Raw genomic sequence first — 24142 nt, forward strand, 5'->3', positions numbered from 1 at the left:
GAAATCAATAGAATATGGGAATTATGTTGCCATAAAGACATATTTGAGCACTTCATTTCATTTGAAGTGCCTAGGGAATGTGAAAGAATTAAATAAAATGAAAAAACTAAAAGATTTCCTATGGCAGGAAGCCTTTGAGGTGAAAGTGTAGTGAATCATGTGAGGGATATTGTTCAAGTGCAGTTCCTGTTCTAAGAACTGAATGAGTTAGGCCTTTACAAAACTATGGTGTTAAGTGTGTATACTGTTGTGTACACATGTGTGTGCCACTTTTTTTATTCAGACTATTATAGGCATAGTTAAACTAGATTAGTGGCATTCTTCACTGTAATCCATAGTAGAATTCTAAAAGGCATAGTAAATACACAAACAGTAGCCTGCAGCCAGGCTTGCTGCCACTGACACATATACACTGCTGGCTGGTCGTGCCGTAGTCACTAAAAGGCAATTGTGTGAATACCTGTAAGTCTAAACATTTTTAAGTCTATCACATTAATTTGTGCTGCTAAATGAGGCCTTTAAATTCCTTGCTTTGCAAGTAGTGACACCCCTGCAAATAAATTAAGAAAACCCCAAAATCCAACAAACAGCAAGAGATGCTAATCCTTCTCTAAAGCAGACTGCAAAAGTATTTCATACTAGTAATGCTTCCATGTTTAGAATAAACTTCATAGATTGTCGTGATTGAAAAGATGGTGACTTTTCTTGCTTTATACTCCACCTGTATGGAAACAAGTTACAGATGTTCTGTGCCTCATTATATTCTTCAAATGCATTTGCCTTTCCCCTCAGAGCAATGGCAAACCCCTGAAGATCATCTTGGTAAATTGTTGGATGCCACTGTTCAGCTAAAAAGGAAATATGCTTTAAAAAATGCCTTGCCTGCACCTTCCCTCACAAATCTTTTTTGTGCACTTTGCTGGTTTTTGCTATTAACTCCTCAATGAAGGGCTAATTTTTCCTGAATTTCTGGAAAACTGTTAGTGTATTCTGTGAACAGCTATGGATAAATAACAAGTGTTGTGGTGTTGTGTTAACCATTCAATAGCTGCTAACTCTGAGTGGCTGCTATTTTTAAAAAGATATTATGTCTTATTGCAAAATATATTGCTTTATCCAGTGAACTTCAACCTGGAGTTGGCTATGTGTGTATTTTATAATTTTTTTTTGTCCCAAACTAAGATGTTGGAGTTTCTTTAGAATATAAGAAGACATAAGGATGTAGTTTAAATTGCTGCCAACTATATCGAGGCTGAGAAGAGCTGTGAAAAATCTTAATTTTCTGGAGATGGTTAGACTTGGATGCACCAAGTACTAGTTGCAAGGGGATTTTAAACAGATTTTATCCAACAGATACTGTGTCAGAAAGGAAGCAGTATAAATTATTAGATTGAATGCACAGTCTATGATCTGTGTGGAATGTTATCACTAGGAGAATGGATGTAGATGTAGAAAGCAAAATCTACTAAAACCAAATGTCCAAGTCCAGCAATATGTTGAATTATATGGGATGTGTACTACATGTGAAATGGCTAAAGATTTTAAAACAAAAGAATTGTACAATCGATATTCAGTATTTTACAATTATCTGTCCTTTCTTAATGGAAGGACATAAGACTTTTGTTCAGAAAATACATGTAACTAATGAGTTTACTGACCTGCAGGAAGGAGCATGATTGTACATGTACACTAAAGTGTTTACTGGCTCATATTCTTACTGACTTTTAAATTTGTTTTAAGCCATAAAGCATGATTATTCAAATTTATTTGCATAACTAGAACATTCCAGGACCATAAAATTCAGAAGCGTTCCTGTGGTTTTGCTTATGGAACCCAAAAATATTTAATCAATTGACCTATTTCACATCCTAGTCAAAACTATAGAATGAAGAAATTTATCTGAATTCTTCAAATGCTGTAGCAAAATTTCCCGTAATTACTCTTTCTGTTCTACATATGAAGGACTTAAATTTACCCTATAATAATGTTAATTATCTTAGGCAAGCATTCAAAATTTAAGTGTGATTTTTTTTTTTATCAGCTCACTTACTTGATGTAGTGGTTGTAGTCTATTGTATTGTACCTAATAATACCCAATGTAATTTGGACCATCTGGTAAATGTGCTCAGAGGAGGGTCAGGCCTGAGATAGGTAAGTTTGCAAATGAAAGATACTCATGGGAGCTTATGAAGCTCCAGATTTAGACAATGCTGTGTTTCACTAGCAAAAACTTGAAATAATCTCCAGCTTCATAAAGTAAACAAAGAGAATGTAAGAGAAAGCAGCAATGTTTAGCTTCAGATCCCATTCTGGCTTGATTACAGTCTGTCTTTGGGCTTAGAACGAGTTGTTTGGGTTTTAGGTTGTTGATTCATGGTACTGAAGAATCTTTTTTTTTATTTTTTTTTTCTTTTGGGCACAGGTACATTAGTGAGCTTAGAAATGTACACAAGCTGAGGCTGAGAATAAAGGTGTTACAATGACAAGTTTACTAGAGGGGAGAAGTATGAGCCTGAAAATATATTTCACAGTCTTGCTCTCAAGTTAGTCTGCCAATTTTCAAAAAAGTCTTACAGAGATTTGGATCCTGTTGATTCTAGGCCTGCCAGAACTTTTACTGCTTTTGCATATATAGAGATAATTTAAAAATGACCTTTCCCCCAGATATGGCTATGAAAATAATTGTACTAACAGAAATGGTATGTTTAAAGTGTTTTTTTTTTAATCAATGTGGTCTATTCTGCACAGATTTCTAGAATAGTATTTCACTGGGCAATAGTGTTTGAAGCTGTGACAGGTTGTGCAAGAGATTGATTAAGCCTTTTTAAATTTGGTATATAAATGAAAGTACCATTTCCAGTATAAAACTAGAATCTAAATTCAAAGATGTAGATGATGTAGATGATGTATAGAAGTGACTACAGATTGAAGGCTAGTGCTGCGAGCCAATTCTTCCTATATTGTGCAACCAGTGTGCAAAATATTAGAATATTCTTTTGAACTAATAAATAAAATGAGAGCAGTGCCTTTCTGTCTGACCTTAGAAGAATCTAGTGTACAAAAATTACTGTGGGTTGAATCTTTTGTTTCTTAGACTTGTATAATTCCATTAGCTGTATGGGGTAGAACAGGATATAGGGTAAGCATTTCCAGAATCTATTTTTGCTTCTCCTTCGTGTTGCTTAGAACTCACATCAGAGGTATGTTGTGTTTCTCTCCTTCCTATAGCAAATGGGCAGGAACTAGAGGGACATTGTGCTTTACTTTACCTGCTACTCATTAACCAAGCAGTTGAGATACTGCAAGTGCATTGTGTATAGTAATTGCTGATAGTGAGGAATTACTGCCTCTCTTCCCAAAGACAGGGGAGAGTTATTCATTTGGGGAGTGTATCTGAAGCACTTTTTCTTCCTTTAACAAAGCTGATTATGTATCTTCTCAGAAATGTAACAAAAACCTTCAGTTTTCCTGTGGTACTTCACAAATAAAAGTTTTTATTTTTACTTAAAAAAAATAATTTCTTTTTCTTCTAGTTTTTGCTGCCTTAATGGCCTGAAAATATAATGTGCACACTTGCAGGATAGAACTGAGATTTTTTTTTTTTTTCAAGTGAACTCGTTATGACACTTCTCTTTGTAGAATTATAAATCCTGGCAGTTATTTTTTCAGTCAATTAAAGTTCTTATACTTGTTCCCAGATTTGCTCTAATGCCATGTGTATATCTTTTAAGCAAAATGTACTCTGTACTAGATGGCTTTGTTTAGAGTGTTTCTAATAGAAATGTCCCTCCACATGTATCTGCTTGGTCTGTGTAATCTCTTGTAGAATGTTTTCTGGCATTGAAGCAACTGTATGTTTAAGCAAACATACTTCAGTTTTTGCATCTCTGTTAGTAATTAATGTAGCTTAGGGTATCTCCAGTTAATTATGGGAACAACCAAGTTTTATCGAGATGTCTGCAATCAGGCATTTGGTTGTATACAATATTTTAAAAAAAATTACAAAAAGCCCTTTGAAATTACGTGGGTGTGGTGAAACATTTGTTTTTCCTCTTTAAATTGTTCTAATTTTGGGCAAAATGTCAGGTCCACTTGATGTTTTTGAAGATATTCATATTGAATTTTACAGAAATAATACTTATATGAAACTGTGTCAGCTTCCAAGGTATTTCCCTTATTCTCTGTGCCTACTATTTGAACAGACAATATTGGATTTTAAGGGTATTCTGGAGTATCAAGTCATGAAGGTAAATCAAAATAGTTCAGGGAAGCTGAATGTGACCCTTCAATCACTCAAACTGTTCTGCAGGCATAGGCAGGGTTTTGGTGCAATAATGTCCTTGAACCGGTGCTCAGCACAGAGGGAGTGTAATACTTAGAAATCCAGTTTCCTGAAGTCAATGAAAATCCTCACTGACTGCAAGGAATGGTAAAGTAGGGCAATAATAATCTAGGACTCCTCCTTCTATGGATCATCATGTGTAGTATGGGTATTTGTGTACAGTCACACACACACACACACATATGTTTATATGTAATGTTTGTATGCATATAGGTACTAAGGAGGAAGAGAGAGGTACCTTAGTGTGCTTCACAAAGAGGCTTTATTTCTTTTTTAATAAAACACGCTCTATTCACAGGCAAGCCAGGAGAAACAAAGTGTCCTTTTCCTAATCCTGCAGTTTTGTTATTGGTTTTCTCACCTCGTGTGTGAGTGGAATTGAGGTTGTCGCCTCATTGTGGTCAGTTCCACACCTTTTTCAGAGTAAACAGCATGCAAACTTGTATAAGCAGCATCTGAGCCAAGGTTATTTTACAAACCAAACTTTAATTTGTTATTGTTCTGGCATGTAGGAACGTGTGTGAGAGACCATGTGGGCTGGCTGTGGAAGGCACTATAAAAACTAAGAGTGGAATGCTCATCTGGAGTTGTTCTGTATTATTTATGAAAACTTGGGGCCCAATCCTGTCACCTTCTCTCACGCTAACCATCCCACTAAGGTCAACCAGTGATTATACCTCTTTAAGAATAATATATGTGCATAAAACTTTACTGGATTTGATATATGGATGGAATTTTCAAACTTCAGAGAAACCATGTCTGCTGCTGAAACCGTGTCAAACATCCATTGGATGTTGAAATTTGTGCCTTTGAAAGTAAATAAAACTAAATTTATATGATCTGGAAATGAAAAAAGCCTTTGTATTTAGTTTTATCTTCTGTTTTAGAGGTGTTCACTATAAGAACTTAATAGTGAACACCTATAGTGTGGGATTTATCAAAGAAATATCATCAGTGAGAAGTGGGTTGTGCTGTCCTGGTGTCTACTCCTTGGTAAAACAGCAGCTAAAATAGAAAAATTGAAAGTGGAACATAAAGTTGACAAAAAGCAAAATTCTCTGCTGAGCAATGCAGACAAACCAGGGTAGCAATTACTGTCTGAAAATTATATATAATTAAAGATAAGATTGTAATTTGTGAATAATATAACCATATTTATTCTGAAGACTAATTTGTGTCAACTAAATATGATCATCGGTTTAGAAGCTGTAACAATTTGAGCTTAAGGGATACTCCCCCATTTTCTAGCTTCACCTATACACAAGCAAATCTAGAGAAGTGGTTTTGACTTCTTTCCCAAAAAGTTGAACTTTTGTTTTAGGGCACATGTGTCATGCGTTTTGGGGTTTTTCCTGCTGCTTGAACAACAGTCTTTCTTTTTGTGAAATATGTTATACATGGCCTAAGACCTATAGCTATTATAGGTATAAAACAAAACTAATTTTAGAAAATCCATTGAGACATATGGTAAAAAATTCCATTGACAGGATGATAAATGTGTCTTATATTTGGCATAGCTTTAACATACCACTTTTTATTATTTTTCCATAATAATCTCTCACATAAATAGGGCTGTAATCTAAGATTATTTGCAATGCGAAGTATGAAGTGATCACAACATGCAAACAGGACTGTCTGCAGGCTGAAGTGTAACCCATAATACTGTCTTTGAAGCTACTGTGTTTATTTTGAGGCCTTGCCCCAGGGACAGTATGAATTTGGTAGAAGAATTTGTTACCTTCCCAAAACTGCAGTCTCTGACAATTAAAGGTGCAAAATTCTCCCTGCTGGTTCTGAATTCTGGCTCCCCATGTAGTATCACATTGCATTAGTGGCCAAACAATAGTCAAGAGCAGTTGTCATTCAATATAAGACACATTTTGAAACAATTCAGATTTGGAACGGCTTTCAAAGCCAGTTAGATTTCTATAAGGAATTCATTAAAAAAACTGCCAAACACAAACAACCAGTTTGAATGCTGAACCAATTATTTATGTACATAGGCTGCATATTGAAACAGTTTTAAATTTGTACCAGTTCATCTGAAGCAGAATCAATTTGGTAAAGGTATCAAACACAACTGCTTCATTAAACAAGGCATTTTCTCTGCCACTTGCTGCCTTGCCACTGTTGTATCCATAAATCATCTGAAAAGAGTTTTTCATATCACTGTGTATGATATAGCATTCCACTGTGGAGGTTAAGACTGAATGTAGTTCTCCGTGTTCCACATCATGCGTAACAGGCTGTAGCAAAGTAATTTTATGCATTTCTCTTCTGCTGCCTGTATAAAGCAAAACTTTAAGTGCACTCTTATAGGAAGGGGGATGTTTGAGCCCATTCCTGGGACACTCTTCTAAGTGTGTGTGTGTGTGTATATGTAGAAAAACAACAACCGTTTCCCAGGATTTTTATTTACACAAAAACTGTCCAGGATTTGGATACCTTCAGTAGCTTGAGAATCCATAAACAATGAGCTTAACTTTTAGTGTTAAATTCTACAACATCTATACTTCTATGAAAAATTTTCCTTAAATTTGATGAGCTTTAAGAAAAATTTATGTCTGGTCTAATGCTTTCGGTTTTCTGGTTTCAAGTTTTCTCACATCATCCCAATGAGAAACCTCACTCGGGTGCCAGCTCTGTGCAAATGGTGGCAGTGACCCCTTTGTCTAAGTGCTAACTTTGACCCTGGCCAGATCAGCACAAATGGTGCAAAGCAGTTTTCTGTGACCCCTCTGCTTGGAAGTGGATGGAAGGAGGTCTCTATTATGTATCCCTCCGGTTTGGCTCTCCTCACTTTCAGTAAACCATAGGAAAATATTATATTTTCCATCTTGGAGGGAGATTGTGGGGTGTTTCCAGTTGAAAGAGCCTCATGATCTAGGCTTGGGCCTTCACTTACATCTTCTTACCTTATTAAAAGGGATACTCTTCTTTTTTCTTGATGAAGAAAATGAAGCAAAACAAATCACTTTTCATGTAGTCAACCACAGTGAAGTTAAGGGGAGGAAAAATTACAAGCCATGATAAATGTCAGCAGTCAATATTGTTTCTCTTTACAGAACCATAAACAAAATCATGCAACTAGTCTCTAAAAGGTCTCGATGACAGCTCTGGTAAATTTAAGCAATCTGGCTACAAAGATGAATAGCACATTCTCTCTCTCTCTCTCCCTGAAACTATTTAAATCTAATTAACCTAGTGTCAAACTCTCTGATTTCCCTCCAATGTTCTAACACAGGGCCTTAAACAATGTTGTTTTTTTCTTTAATACCAACTTCTCTTAAAATATTTGGTTTTAACATTTCTCCTTTTATTTGCCTGTGTACCAAAATAAATTATTACCTCAGTTATATGGCCATGACACTGAATCAGATGGTACCCACAGAAGAACAACAGGTTTTTTTCTAGTACAGAAAGCATGTGTATACAATGTCTGACTTGCTCTGGCTCTACTTTTGGGTATTAGCAACTCTTGTTTTTGCCAGTCTTTCATTTCCTGCCATTGCATGGAATTTCACTTCAGTAAACCTAGAAAAAATTTTTTTTATTAATTTCAGTAAGGAAAAATTATTACATACCTTTAGATACAAATTATTAATTTTCTAGAGTTGTATAGGAACTATAGGAATATAGTATATATATTAGGGTAATATGGAATATTAGGAATGACTGCCTATCTTTTCCTGCAGTACTGACAGTGGACTAAATTCTCTGCTGTATATAACCAAGGAGACAGGAGAGTTGCCCAGGATGCACCTTGCTTCAGCATTTAGATCACTGATATTAAATTGGTTTCATATCTGTTACTCCTTTGGGATAAAGAGGATTTTACTTCATTGATTAGTTTAGTTTGATTTTTAAGCTTTGAAAGAAGAAAAGTGTTTAAATTAAGAACAGTATAAAAGTAATAACTGAATTTTCAAATTGTTCCATTTTGTTAAGTGAAATCTTGAACTTGCTTGGCCATTAGGCCAAATACTATAAAGGACTGAGAAACCCATAGTTATCTGGTTTGAAAATCTTTTGTTGACAGAACAAGCACAAAACAGCTGCAGTTCTTGTTCAAATTACTACATACCTACATAACTCTTTGAAGAAATCAGTAATTCTTTTCTTAATTCCCCAATGAGTAAAAAAAACCCAACAAAAATTGCAAGTAAAACAAGTGTTAGACATTGGAAACAAAAAAGCCTGTAATAAAGGTATGTTCTAGTGGGCTCCATGTAGCTACACAATGTTCACACAAAACATGATTTTAGTGAATATTTTTGGGGCTACCTCCACTTCTTTGAATGAGGAACAATAATTTGAAAATATTTTTGAGCAATAACTTATACTTAAGCGTTCTTGTATAATTTAACAATGCAGGCAGTCTCAATGTTTCAAACATATATCCTTTTTAAGGGAGCTGAAATATTGGACTTATTTCCCAGTTCATGTAAAGTATATGCTCATCAATGGCCTACCTTACCCAAGGGGATCTGTGCTGTAAATTCCTGGAATAGCTATGAGCAGCCCTTTGTGCTGTTCATATTATTTGCAGGTGGGCTGGCAGACAGGTATAGGCTTATCAGCTGATACCTAATAGCATCTGATTCCTTGTACTGTCTTTAGATATTTAAGCCATCTTCTAAAAGTTGATTTAATTGCATTTGAGCATTTCTGAGTACAGAATTTACTTGATTAGAACCTTTTAAGACTTCCTCTAGGGCTCAGGACTAGATTCTTCCCAGGATGGTCCCAAAAAAGATATTTTACTAGATCGGCTTTCTGTTTGGGTAGGATGCCAACATCAAGGACTTCTGTTTGCTCTCATCTGCCTTAATACAGTGCAGCCAAGGGCAATTGAAATTTGTAGATGAATGTATTATGTACATCTAAATTCAGTCTGGCATTTTTCATTTATTTTTGGCAAATGCTTGATCAATTATTTTCAGTGTAAAGAAAGTGTTGTCACACCCTGCTTCAGAAGGATGTTCACTGTTTTTTAAAGGACCTTATGCCGGACTATGTCTCATTCTGAGACTGAGCCCCACCCTGTGATTTCTGTTGCAGCATACCTGTCAGAATTCATAGCTGAGAAAAGCTACAGTAAAGGAAAGCATTTGCATAACTGGACAAATAATGTCAGCATCCTTTGCTATCAAAGTTTGAGTTAAGGTCTATGTCCTGTGGAACAGAAAAAGTGCGTCTAGTCATGTCTTGTTTAACTTATTTTTTCTAACTTTTTTCTCTTATTTTCTACATCTGGTACTTTTTGTACAGATGACCACCTGCTCTTATAGACCAAACCAGCTGTTTAACAATGTTGTATTGTTGAGATAAGTTGTTGGATTTTGGTTTTTTTTATTTCTCTGAAGTACTTAACAATTTTTAGCCTCTGATGCTCTTTAAAGTTCAAGTGCTTTTGAAGATAAGACATATTGCAGACACAGCATGTGATGGAATAAGTGAACATAGAATGCACTTTACTCTCTGTTTGATCTCTCTAGATGCTGATAATTGGTGGTGGCGTTGCTGGGCTGACTGCAGCAGTAGCTGCCAAAGCAATGGGAATTGCTGTCAGAAGATTTGATGCCAGGTAGAGTAAGAAAATATGGCTTAGAATCTAGAACTCTTTTAACATGTTATAAAATATTCTGGTTAAAGTTCTGCTTTGCTTTGCACTGAAGCAAAACATTGCAATTCAAAAACTATCTGGAAGGTTCCTTTCTGTCATGGGGCTACCAGAAATTTTAGTTAATTCATTACTAATTAATGCAAAATTCAAAAAATTTATTTCAATATCCAGAAAAAGAGAACATCATTTAAAATATGCTGCCTCCTTACTTCCCAGGTCCAGCTTAAGAAAAACATCATCTTTTTTCTTCCTTCCTAGGCTCAGCTGGGCACATTATACCCAGTCCATCACAGTCCCTCTGAATGTGGGGTTGTGTGCAACTGTTTGACCCCCATCCCTCATGGCTGTCCCTACCCCAGCGTGGGTCATCCCTGGGCTCCTGTTCCTCAGATAGGGAACTCCCTTTGCTGAGCAGGGTCTGCTTCCAGGAGTGCCTCACCAGCTGCCTGTCTCCTCAGCACTCCACATGTGTCTGTCTGTATCTCTTCCCATCTCCTGCCTTAGGAGATGACGTGTATGAGCAGGAGTGCCCTGTGCTGGGCTGGCAGCTTTTGGAGGGTGAGAGGCTGTTAATATGGGTTTTGGAGCCAGCTGGAAATGGATGGCACAGGTACTGCTCATACATGAACAGATTACTCCCTCGTGTACCAGGTATGATTTGCCTGCTAGTGTTTAAAAGTGGTATTTGTAAAAGTGGAACTTATATTAGTTCAGGTCTTATTCCAAGTAAGATTCTGCTTATGACATTGGAGAACTCAAACATATGTCCCTATTAGCATAAAATGCATAGTGAAATATGCACGTATCTAGGTATTTACTAAAAACTATTAGTGAGTAATGGCTTCATGTTTACATTTTACCTTTTTTTAATCAATGATTTAGAGTATTTGCTTTGCTAATGATTTCCCAGTAATTTTCAATTCAGACTGAAAGTAATGAATACATTATATTTACTTCTGAAAGCACCCATGTGTATGACATACTCCCTATACCCTCTCTAGTAAGAGTTACCATTTCTAGTAAGACCTATTAAACTTGTTTGGTTTGCTTTCTTAAACATGAAATTGGGGAAGAAGTCTTCAGTCCTAAGCAGCAGGAGTATGATGGAGTCCATGAAACAATGATCAGTAATTATACAGAGCTGAGGCAGGGAGTAAAGTAGAAATTACTCATCCTGCAGAAGTTGACATTTTTCAGGTGTAGATTATACACCAGTATTTAGAAATAACTGATGTGCAGGGAAAATACAAATAACCTCAGTGTTGCTCTAACAAATGAAAAAGTAATCAACATTACAGTAATAAAGATTGTCTTTCCTTGAAGTCACTGCAAGTCTGTCATGGAGTCCTTACAAAAGTGTTTTGGGGTAATAAAGCAAAGTCTTTCATAAGTAATAAAACCACAAATTGGAATATTAGTCAGACATAATTATGCCTGTTTTATGCACTGTGACTTTTATAAGCGTGGAAACATCCTTTTAAACAATGACATCCATAAATGCTTTTAAACGAGTTCCTTCATTATCAAGAATTTTGAGTGTTCAATTCAAGATATAGGAAAAGAGAAACCACTTCAGAGATTTACATATTTTTACAATTTCAAAGTAGCAGTATAGAACAGTTTTTAATATGAATGGTAGATTATACGGGACTACCATTAAAATTAATATAATTTTTTGATGAGGACTAAATTCCATTGTGATGTGGAAAAGCAAAGTTATGCTGTGTAGAATAGTAAGATGATATGAAGGTGCAACTATATGTTTGTAAAGACCCATTAATTGAAGCAGTTTAAAATGCTCTCATTTCAGTATTTGTGAATTTACCCAAAAAGGATAAATCCCATCAGAAACCAGCCTGGGCTGTGGGCTGTAAAGCAGAATGCTTGCTGCCACTGTCCCCCAGATCATAGGTCACTGCAATGGCTTGTTCTGGAGAGCCAGGTGAAGTGTCCAGCTGCGGTATTTCAATTTTACCTTGTATTGATGACTCCTGGGGCTGCCATACTTCATTATTATGGTGTGATTTACTCCAGGATGTGTATGGAAGCCAACATGTGCAACTTCATATGAGATAAACTGGCGAGTTTAATGTCCAGATGGCTGTCCTGGAATGGTGTAATGAAAGAAAGAAACAAAAACTTAGGGTACAAGGTCAGAATTCAATGTAAGTTGTTTTCAGAGCATGGCATTAGGATTTGTTTGGGGTTTTTTTGATGTTCTGCTTTCATAATAATACTAGGGGATGTTAGAGACGTGGTATAAATCCAGATGTACTTGCAAGGAATTTAAGATTTGAAGGTATCACTATCTTCTTCCTTGGGATTGTCTGGAGTGCAGTTAATCTGTGAAACACTTTGTGCAATGTGATTCTTATCAGACAACCATGAGGTGTTTTTTCATTTGAAGAAGTACTTGATTTCTTCTTCTCAAAAATAAGCACCATATGGTTTTGTAACCAGTTCCCTGACTGGCCTCCCAGCTCATTTAATCTCTGGCTTCCTGACAAAATTGCTGAATTTCTTTGGTCATGCATCAGAGTAAGCTATTAGTTTTACACAGAAACCTTAACTTGTAAAATAAAGCTTTAGTAACTCATGTCTGTAGTAATATGCAAATTTGATTTACTAGCATGCATAAAGCAGGCATCAGATCTGTGGAGAACATGTGAAAAGTTTCCAACACATGAAAGCTTTGACAACTATTTATTTTGCTTTCTCATCAGGGTGTGGTGAACACTGGTTACAAGGACTTGCCAAGAAGAAGGGCTACTCAAGCCAGTAGCCTTTTTCCAGCAACATCTTGAAATTATTAAAGCTGTTTCTCCTGAGAGAGAATATTTTCACTTTGAACAAAAGGACGATTTAGATTATAGGGCTATTGATTGTGTCATTAGAGGAATTTGAGTAATAAAGGTGAGTTTCAACACTAAAACATTTTTGATAAAAAACATATAAAATGTGTTCTCTGAGAGCAGTGATTTTGTTAGGGAATTTAGTCATTCTGAGGAAATGTTATCATTCAATGTCTACAGAATGTCTTCAATGTTGGGAAGTGAATTTCTTGCTTGTTTCAAGCAGTAAAATATGGGGCAAAAAGACTTATAAAAATGTCAATACTCTAAAATTACTGCTGTCCTTTAAACTCGTGTTTTTGAAGGATGTGTTTTGAGAATCAGCCCATCTCCTGAGCTACTGTGCTCTGCCTTAGTAATAGAACTTCAAGTACTAGAGTTTATGGACTCAAATGAGCTGAAAACTCAACAGGAGCTGAAAACTAGGAATAGGTGAGCTTGTGTGTTACACAAAAGGACTTCAAGAACGCAAGTACTTCAAAGGCCAAATGGTCTGATGACACTTACTGCATCTTTGCCCCCCAGGGTCAGGAGAGGTGGAGTATTGCTAAGGATACAGTGGTTTTTTTTTTTTAAACAACCAGGGGTTTAGCCTGAGAACATCAAACATATTTCAGCCCTGATATGACATCATTAAGCTGTACTCAGTGTAGTCTCCATTGTAATAGCAGCAGCCCTCATGCCTTCCTATATCCTTTAGCCCTGTCTTTTGGAGGAGAAAAAGAACTAAATATACAGTTAAATTAGGAGACAGCCTTAAGATCTGTAAATACTGGTATTACTTGTGTGCTGACTGCAATTTTTTGTATGCAAGATGTTTCTTGAGATAAACCGATTCTTTTTCAGTCAAGTTGATTTTGGATGTAGTTAAGAAAAAATAATTTCTGTAGTTGTGGTGAATTGAAGATTGACAGGAATCCATATTTGCCTGCAGGTAGCATTAATCCAAAGTACAGTCATGCAAAACATTTACATATTGGCAGACTGGAATTACTTTTCAGCTAAGGAAGTGTTTGTAAAGAGAAGCATATTCATCTAAGCTTTTAAGGAACAGAGTCTAGGATTTAGGTATGTTATCTTTTTTAATGTTTGTTTTCTGTGCTTTCTTTTGTGTTTGCTTTGTATTGTTCTTGAATTTTTTGTTTTATTTTTGTTCTTTCCCCTTCAGTGGTAAGTGTATTACATCTGAAATGTATTAGGCCAAAACTGGTTTAGTAGAAACACAAAATTGTTTTTTACAACTGACTGCATTTAATGGTTGGTGCTATTTTGCAAATCAAGGGTTATAGTAATTAATATAAGGTAAAGGCCAAATCCCATTCTATTTGCTCATGTGAATAATCCCACTAATTTCAGATGGACAAATAAGTAATCATGGCAGAACTTTACTGAAACAAACAGCTCATAATATAAAGAAAGGTAAGATACAGTAGGAATCCATCATAATGTTTTTTTTTTCTGCAACAGGAAGGTGTAAAGCATTATTTCAATAACATTTGCCAGGGACAGCACCCTTTCTATTAAAAAAAAAGATTAGCACAAGATCAGGAAGAGTCATATCCTTATAATCTAGGAAAATTATGATCACAACTGGAATTTATCTGAGAGATACAAGGGAATTTATCTATATTTCTTGTTACCAGTAGGCATTTTGATGATGAGCCATGCTAGGAATAATTATGTAACAATAAAGAGAGCTTCTTTATTGTTAATAAGAGAGCTACTTAAAGGTAGTGTGGACTAACTGGAAAAGGCACAGACAGTGGTAAATCAGGTTCGTTAACGTGTCCTGCTGCTTTCCAATTAAATGAAAGGCTAAAAATGCACTTTTCAGGGTCCTTGGTGAATCACCATATGCCTTTTGTTACCAATAAATTTCCTCTGATATTAATTATGTATGAAATAAAGAGCCAATATAGTATAGGTTAGGAACCCAATCCAGGGCCAATTGAAATGAATATAGGCTGTTCTCAAAAGCTTTTGGATCAGGGCCTGTGTATACGGCATAACTCCAGATGTCATTATCTGTGTTGAAATATATGTATGGAATGGAAAAAGGAATCATATAGCAAGGTTTTGATTATGTTCAAGAGTACTCTTCTCATAAACAAGATTGTTATTCACTTTACATTAAAAATAATGATGGAATGAAAGAATAATGCAAATAATAACAGAAAAAGATACATATAGCACAGCTTTTTGAGGGTTCACTACCTTCAAGACTCCTGTTCAAGCTGAATGAGTAACAGTAGAAATATCTATTAGTTCAAGGAAAGCAAATTCTGGCAATATGAAAAGTTGATTTTAAAGGAGGAAAGCTGAGTCTGTTTCACTCATTCCTTAACCAAACTTTGTACAGCAGCTTGAAGTCCTCCTTACTGTCTTCTCCCAGGGTCATGGACTTACCATGTTTTGTCCAAAGTATCAACCTTGTTTGAAGATCTAGTCTCCTTGATTAACAGTGGGCAATTTTGTATATGTTTTAAAGTTTTTGTTAAAAACTTTCTTAAATGACAGTATAACTGGAAATTGAACTGTCATTTCTAAGAGTGAGATGGGAATATTTTGCTATTTTAGGCTTTGTCTTGATCAGAGAAATTAATTTTGTACACTGAGTTGCTCAGAGCTTACTTGGGTATATTTAACAAAACCTTGTGCGAGTGATGACAAAATATGTCTCCAAGTAGAATATCATATTATCTTGGATTAATGAAATGATCTGGTCTTTTCCTAAAGAGGGAAAAACATTTCCTTAAACCACTAACACATATGGTCAAAGAGACTAGTACTGGAAGTAATAATATTTTCTCCCAAGGAAGTATTGTTGAACTCTTTGTGTGGTCTGCATCTTTTAACAATGTTCAGATGCTACACTGTGGTCTGTATTTCTACTAATGCAGTAAAGGTTGTGAAAAGCCACTGGGGAATTTATGACATATTTGATTTTGGAGTTTTTCTGGTGAACCATTTCTCCATATTTGTCCAAGTGGAATATTTTTTATTTCATAAATTTAGTTTGGCAGTCCCATGTGCATCTGCTGAATCCTGGGGTACACACTTCATTCTCATGTTGGCTAAGTCTATTATTCCAAAATTAGTTTTCTGGCAAAAACAATGTACACAAGTTATGCATGCAAAATTATGATCAGGAAATGCCTTCTGCTATCATGGGTGTCTGTGACAACTTCTGTGGAAGAAGGGTTTGGGTTCTATGCCTGTTTTTGTTTTATGATTAATAAAGAAAAGTGCTTTTTTGCTCTTCTGAGTGCATAGTTTTTTTCTTTATAGGTTTGGCAGGTATTTTAGGACTGATGCTTGTTTCTCCCAATCCTTTTTTTAATCAAATAGTGAGCAGATTTTTCTTGCTTGGAATAGTGGTTATCGCACTACCCAGGAAGTCACACCTTCCTTTGCCTCTCATACCAGAAACTTTATTTATTATTCCCAAGTGAATTGTCTGGTGCCTTCTTCTCTCATATGCTTCACTATGACAGATTTGAGTTCATAAAAGGAACCTATAGAAAATGAAAACAAGGTTAATGGCTTCTTCAAAATGAATTACAAATGAGATTACAATTTTAGTTCCTACCTCAAAACAAAAAAAGTATCAACTTCATGTTTATACACATTGTCTTACAGTAAATATACATAATTTTGTGAGTGATGACAAAAGAAGGAAATGTTTAAGAGAATTAATGGAATAGTGAGAAGTGATGATAAATTTTGATGCAACCTCAGGTATGTCTGTCTGCGTGCTTTGCTTTTTCCTTTGCATAGTACCAGCTCCTTTCTGCCTGATTAGTCCAAAAAGGAATACATCTCCCAAACAAGGAGAATGTTTCATCAGCTGATGGAGTTACTAGATTAAATCATACCTGGGGATGGGTTTGTCATGCTGATTAGCGCTCCACAGTTACCTGTCTGTTATTTGAGCATATTTTTATAAGCTATCTAGCTGGTTTCCGAGCCATAATTTGTGGTGAAAAAAGACACCCTGAATCACAATTTAATATTTTCACTGATTAAAGATAAGAAATTTCATTCTAGCATTTCTCTAGAATGCTCCCCCAAACGGCATGTAGAGACAGTTTGCAAACTACAGAAAAGAAAGAGCTGGGAAACCTATGGAATAGATAGAATGTACAGCAATGGGATAGGTTCTGTTTATTGGAATATGAAAGGCTACTGACACATTAAAGAGTTTATGGGGTACTTTTCAAAACAAGACTGGGAAAAGCAGATAAATTAGACAACATAATTTAGCATGAAGTTCTGTAGCTCTCAAAGTAAAACAAAGGTAGAATTTGTTCAATAGCTAACTAACCCAAAGCTAGGAGGGTGGTCTTGGCTAGCAAAATGAGTAATATGAGCAAGTAAAGAGCTGGATCCTGCATGAAATATTAGTGCTACAAGCAGTAAGTTACAAGGCATATGTGCAGAATCAGGCCCTCTTGAAAAACAGCCCTCTAGGAAAACGATTCACTTATATGGACAAATATTTGTCATCCTTCTTCATTAGATCATGGGATCTGTTATCCCTAGGGCCAGGGAAACAACTTTATAGGCTTTTTGTTTTGTACTGTCCTTATTTGAGCATATTCCTTTGACTGTGCAATGTTTCATTCAAGAAAAATAGCTTTGCATTTCAAGTTCTAAAAACGTTCAGTCAGTTACAAAAGCAGGAGCATTCATTGAAGAACTTAATTCATTTGCTCAGGTACCAGTCTCTAGGTAGTTGAGAGTTTATCAGGAGACCATGATCACCTTTATTTGCTATTTTTAAAACCACCCTCAGATTCATTTCTTTACTATTTTTTAATCCACATCCAGATGCATGTGTTGTTTGAAACTTATTAAATCAGAGATATTTCTTATTACAGGTAGAACATAACTGGCATTCATCTTTATTAAAGAGAGAGAAAGGAAGTATTTTGGGAAGACAACAATCTGATAGTTATTAGACCTGAATTGTTTTTTACCTGTCCTTAAGGCTTCCAACATCCTAGAAAACTGTTTAGCACTTACTCTGGAAGATATTAGGTGTTGAATTTCATAAATTCTTTAAAGTTTTTCAAACGGTACCATCACTGGGGGAAAAATCTAATGCATGTCCTGGAACTTGTCAGAAGGTTACATAAAGTGTGAAAATCACTAAAGCTATCTTTTTTCTTTTTAAGTTGTCTTACAAATGAGTACTTGAGAGGTGTTCTGGGAAATCTGTATTGCTTGTGTTGCATCCTTTCCACAGGCCATAGTAAAAGCCACAGCGATACAGTCATACAGGTACTCTGTTTAACCCCAGATTTCCTCAGGGTACAATATCTCTAAACTTGCTCCATCTCAGGATTGTTCGCATCCTTGTGTGACAGTTTCCCTTCTCTCAGCTTGAAGCCTTTGGGCTTAGACTCCTGAAAAGCCCATAAATATATCTTGCAGATACCAGCCAACATATGGTCTTTGGCCTTTGCAAACGTTCCAAGAATGTTGATGAATGGTTATGATTTGAGTATCATGGATTTTTCTGACTACATTGTTTTCAATCATACTTTCAACTCATTCAGTGATGCAGGTTAAAAGACAGTTTATAATTTAAAATTGTCACCATGTGCTCTTCAAATATTAAATGGATGATGGCATGTTTACTAAATGAGTTCATGTAGGAATTTGAGAGAATTTTTTATATCAAAATATCTAAAATCAAAATGTGAGAGAATCAGAGCTTCATATGTACCTTGAAAAATTATAGAAATTTTGCCCATGAAGAATATAATGGCCAAAACATTTTGAAATGTGTGCAGGGCAGCACTAATCTAGCAAAGGTATTTTTTTCATTTTTCATGATAAGTATTTTTATGTAATGGCAGAGTATTAAGAAATAAGCCTGAAAACCATAAAGACTAAGACAGTAATTGAGGCATTTTAAACTAATATTAGAAAACAATACATCAGTGTTGATGATAATTGAAAACATGTACTCAAATATATGTCAATGGATCCTGGAGCTGAATTGCTGGGATGCTAATTAGTTTCATAGTTGCTTGCTGAATTGGTGTCATAAAAAATACAGAAACCAGAAAATGTTAAGAGAGGAATGTGCAGAAGTCTAATAATCAAAAACGGATATTCACTCGCAATGAAAAACAAAGAAGAAATCTTTCATCTTTAAAGACAAGCTGTTTATTCTCAGTCGTCCTGGCAATTATAAAATAGTTTGAAGTATATCGATACTAAATGGTTGATTTTTTTTTCTTTGATTTTTGTGTTTTGGTTTTTTCACCTAATGTATTTCAGCTCAGCTGTGTGCTGTGCAAGAGAGATGGCAAGACTGTCTAATCAGAACACTTCTGGGCTGGGAATGCCCCTCGTATGACTGAGGTGTCAAAGCTTCAGGAGCAAGCAGTAGTGGAAGCACAGAAATCTTCAGCAGAAGTTCTGGGCATGGCTCTGGGTGACACAATGGGCATATGCACTTCTTGTAAGGTAAATGTGCTCAATCCACAGCATCCTTGTTACTGGTTAATTTACTGTTCTTTGAGAAGATAGTATATTATGAAGACATTCAATTCCTAAAGGTGGCACTTCTGTCTAAGGGGTGAAGGATCTTAATTGCAGATAAAAAGTTTGTTTTGCTCAAGTTAAATATTGTTCTGAAATGAAAAATTGGTGTTTAAAAAAGCACTGATCTAGTTAGATGTTTTTGGAACTTCCCATTTGTTTTCTTATATGAAACAATTTTCTTCTTATGAATTTACCAACTGCTCCAGTTGATCTAAATTACAATAAATTTAAGCGAAAACAAAATGTTTGAAAATTTCAAATTAGTTTTAATGCCGATTTGTTAAGGAGGACTTTGTATCCAATATTATGGAGGCCAATAGAAATTCTCATAAGTTGAGCCTGATACTTGGTATGAGAGAAGAGGAGAAGGCACTACTCTGCCAGTTTGTCACTTAGATTGTGGCAGTCTTTTAAAGCATCCAGAGCTGTTTTGCCTGCCTTGATTCTCTGTAGGCAAAATGTGTTTGGAAACTCTGGCGGGTACATCCACACAACACTCCCATACATGAGAAATAGTGGCTTCAAAGGAGCTGTTTTGGCTCTGTTTCTTACTAGTTGTCATCCCAAAATGTTCTAGCAATGTATTTTTGGAAAAGACTTAAATTAGGTTAAAATTTCCTATAACTATTATATTTCTAATTCATTGTATGAAGAGGAAAACAACATAAGTAAACAGTCCTTTCTTGCTCAATGGTCTGTTTATGTTTTGAGTATGAAACACAATGTAATATTTCATTTTGGATCTAAATAATTTAATTTTGCAGGTCTTACCATTGCAAAATGAATTGAAATCTCTGACCTTCCTCAGCCTGTAGCTACATTTCACAGTCTGGTTGGTTTGGCAGCCACAACTCTTACATGAATTGCCAAATATGGAATTGAATATCCACACCTTGATGTTCACCCTTCTGCCAGTGTTCTCAAAATTGTGGTGTATCTGGACACTATAGGTGTAGGGTGTAGTTTCAGTGCTTCTTTAGTGACTTTTAAAAAATTGCTGGGTACTTTACTGTAGTCGGTCATATAAAATTTAGAGTGCAGTTCACTAGAGGCCCTTTCCTGTTCTCCTCAAAATCCAGTTGGCTCCTAGGAGGAGCCAGGGCGTAATTACCTTAGGACCTTTACAAGGGAAACAGTCTTACACAATTTAGCTTACCAGATTTGGGAGGACTGGAACACAAGGAAAAGGAGGTTAGTGACTTTGCCTTTTGTGTTGATGAGATGGTGTTTTGTGTAGGAGAGATGGTGATGTTGGTCTCAAAGATTTTTTTTTTCCCTGAATTTGCTAAACAGTGTTTGTTTAACTGATAATCTGACTTAGATTCCGTAGAGCTTTATTCCTAAGACTCATGTGAGCAACTGTTTGCTAGAGGAATTGTAGTAAGAGATCTTTTAGGTCCCTAAGTAGTAATTATCTCCTACTGTGAAGTTATACAGCTATTCAAATTTCATGTTCTGCATAATTGCTGTCCAATTTGATATTACAAAGTAATCATATCAAATTGCTTTTGTTTTCTCATAATTAACAAGGCTGATAGAAGGAGTCACAGACCGTGACAGGAAAAGGAACTGGGGCACTTCCATTCCTGAGAATTCCTCCCCCAAAAAATTCCTGACTTTTTGTCTTCTATCTGAAATTGGTGGATCTTTCCTTCAGCTAAACTAATCACCAAGATGACCAGTATCTTTGGTATTTTTATTCTGTACCATACCCTGCTTTAATTTCTAGTGCTTTAGCATTAAAAATATTTTAGTGCTAAAGGCAATACAGCATTAGAGCAGCCACACTCACTTCCAGGTGTGCTGAACTCGGGACCATTTCTTCTTTGGGCAGCCCTAGCTGGCTTGCTGACAGCATCCATGGCTAGTATGATCCAAGCTGCACCCCTGGATTAGTATGCACTCTTGGTGTTACAGGATTCTCCTCAATTATGGTGAAAGTCTCCAGAGAGCAATTCTTGAGACATTTCATTGCAAATATAAGTTTTTTGCACGCACATCCAGCGCTTGCCGAGTACTCTCCGCAAGGGAGTCTTGCATGTCAACGAAAAATATTGGCATAAACTATGAGGAATCAACAAAGCACTCTGCAGAATGTTTATCTAGTCCTATAGAAATTCCTTAACAAGTCTGCAAGACTTAGTAGGATCCCACAAACCACACTGCAGAGATCCAAAGCTTTCTAGCCAGCAGCAGTGCTGTAAAATAAGCTGTGGATGTTTATCTAGTCAGATGTATATGTAACCCTAGCCATTACTGTAATTGTGGATGGGTTTTGGAAAGAAATAAGTGAGTAAGGGTCTTGTCCTGCTAAGTAACAAATGATTTCAGCTCCTATTATGCCTGTATAATCTTTGAGCAAAAATTCTAAAGGCATGTTTACTTACATGACCAAATCCAATGGAGGGCATGTTTACTTACATGACCAAATCCAATGGAGGTCATAGGTAACAATCTTCCGCTAACTGTGTGATTAAATGCACATTTATTTGCTTTTATTTAATTTAGTAAATATTTTAGGAATGATATAATTTCTTGAGATACTAGTTAAGTTTTTATTTCCCTTATGTGGTACTATACTAGATTGCAGGGGCTGACAGCTGTAAGTGGAGCAGCTATGCCTGTTACTCAAATACCAAACAGTCACTGGCTGAGCCTTGTGTGCAGAAGGTTTTCTTGACAATTGTGGGTGTCTTGATTGGTTCCTCTGGATGGAGCTATCCTGTCATGCATTATGTGTGCAAGTAAGGAAATTCCACTAGTTTGTCCTCTTTTCTGTGTGAAAAAAGACAAAAGGCATCTAGTCAGAAAACTCTTAAAGTAAGATGTTGCAGGAGATTGGATGACTGGACTGGCTATGTGACAGGATTTTGCTCATACTGGTAGTATAAAAAATGAAGCTATGACAACTGGATATAGATGTCTGGTGGGTTTTCTAGAATTAAAATTTGGCAAAAAACCCTCCTAAAATGCCAGTGACAGCAAAGAAATCAAAATATGTCTGGATTGCGTGATGTGTAACACTGTTGAGATATCCAGCCAACTGAAGGATTGCAAGCAATATATATGTGCTAGGAAAGATCTTCTTCATTTTTACCCTTTTTAGTTGCTTCTTTACCCAGAGCCAAGCACTTCTGCATGGCACTTCACTGAGCAGTGTGAATGTGCCATCAGTTCATTTCTGGATGGTCATACCCTGGGTATGGCACTGGCACTCACATGTTGGCATGGAGTACAAACCAGGGGCCTTGAGACAGCTGATTCCTGATTGAGGTGGTGATCTTATGCCATAAGAGAACTTGCAGTTTTGCACGACTTCTAGCCCTGCTGTATGTAAACAGTTCCTCATACACTAAATCTAGAAGCTGAACTTTAAAAACAACTAGAAAAAACAATACAGCAATGTGATTTACTAGTGAAACTAGCCATGTAAGTTAATATTTTATAAAACACTAAAGGGCCTTCACTGAAAGATCTCACCCAGCAACTGGCTTTGAGGAAGTGCGAAAGTGCTGTTTCATAACATGCAAGATGGGAGATGTTATTTAAACAAAGAACATCTTTGTTTCACTAGCAAAAAAATGTTAAGGTAGTTTAGGGAGGAGAAGAGAAATAATTTAAAAATGTCTGAAAAACAAAGTTTTCTCCAAAGCGTATCTGAAAATCTGTTTGAAATGTAATTTTTATGCCAAGTGGGATCCTCAAGCTTTAAAAAAGGAAAAAAAAAAAAAAAGCAATGCAATATTGAACTGTTGAACCATTTCTGTATCAGCTTTGCAGCTTGTTAAAGTAAACTTTAATGAGCTGAAAAAGAACGCAGTCTGACTTCCCAAACAAACTACATGGGAACTTAGAGCAAATGAACAAATGAACTATTTATTTTGGGTTTCTTTTAATGGACTTAGAACTGTTGGCTTGACCAATATACTCATTTAATATATTCACATTTAGGCTTGATCTTTGCCAAATACCACTTCTGGGTGGATATGGCACAGCATCTACAGCAGGAAAGAAACCTATGGAAATTGTTGCAACTTGCACTGAAGCTGGATTAGACCAAGTTATTGAAGAGATAAAGGAGTCTGATTCTATCATTACCCTGGGTGAGAATTCAGATATTTGCTGTTCAAATTACTCAACAGCACACTTTCCAAGCTACCTCACGTCTTGAGTAACACTCACTATTTCACTGAAATATTCACTGATTATAATTCAGTGAATTAATTCTGAATATAATATCTTCACTGAAATTAATCATGTCAAAATCTTGTTCCCGCTTCCTTGAATCTTTCCAATTCACACTTGTAATCAAAATACTAAAATTGCTAAACACCTTTTTTGTCCTTATATGCCACCTGTGTCTCATCTGATATTAGCAGTCATTCCTTCCTTGGTTTTGCCCATAAATACAGACCCTTAAAATGATTAAGTCAACTTCAGAGCATACATCTTGGTAGTACTACAGTGCTCATTCTTCTCTAATGATACAGCATATGGCAAAAGGGTTAATCAAGGCTCTAAGACTAATTTCATCAGGTTTACACAATTTGTCATATCATGAAATTTTGAGGTTTTGCAGTTGATGTATATTCCACCTCCAATATAAGTCAGTCCTGCTCTTTATGATTAGACCTTAATGAATAATAACTCACTTGATGTCTGTGAACTCTTCGGGGAGTTTCCCTCAGCTTAAAAAATGAAGGCCTTCAACGCAGGACTGGGGACAGTGGAAATACAAAGAATTTGTCACAAACCTAATTGGTT

At 36.0% G+C, this 24142-nt stretch overlaps 1 protein-coding gene across 13 annotated transcripts in view; it reads left to right on the forward strand.

The window, feature by feature from the left end:
- Window positions 1-24142, forward strand: part of LOC111934108 (NAD(P) transhydrogenase, mitochondrial-like) — an 82116-nt gene that overhangs the window by 42628 nt on the left and 15346 nt on the right. For 5 of the 13 annotated variants that reach the window (XR_015276063.1, XR_015276059.1, XR_015276058.1 and 2 more), the window contains 5 exons: window positions 9841-9929; window positions 12692-12881; window positions 13755-13888; window positions 19112-19300; window positions 23330-23481. Coding sequence is in view for 6 of the 13 variants with exons in the window: in XM_086849941.1 (XP_086706067.1) it covers window positions 19187-19300; window positions 21962-22122; window positions 23330-23481 (427 nt within the window). In the remaining 7 variants the exon portion in view is untranslated. Of the gene's footprint in view, window positions 1-9840; window positions 9930-11778; window positions 11911-12002; window positions 12134-12691; window positions 12882-13754; window positions 13889-14176; window positions 14240-19111; window positions 19301-21961; window positions 22123-23329; window positions 23482-24142 lie in introns of all 13 variants that reach the window. The other 8 variants (XM_086849948.1, XM_086849943.1, XM_086849945.1 and 5 more) reach the window with 5 other exon arrangements.

This window comes from Cyanistes caeruleus, chromosome 13, assembly GCF_971803275.1.
Source record: "Cyanistes caeruleus chromosome 13, bCyaCae1.hap1.1, whole genome shotgun sequence".
Lineage (NCBI taxonomy): Eukaryota > Metazoa > Chordata > Aves > Passeriformes > Paridae > Cyanistes > Cyanistes caeruleus.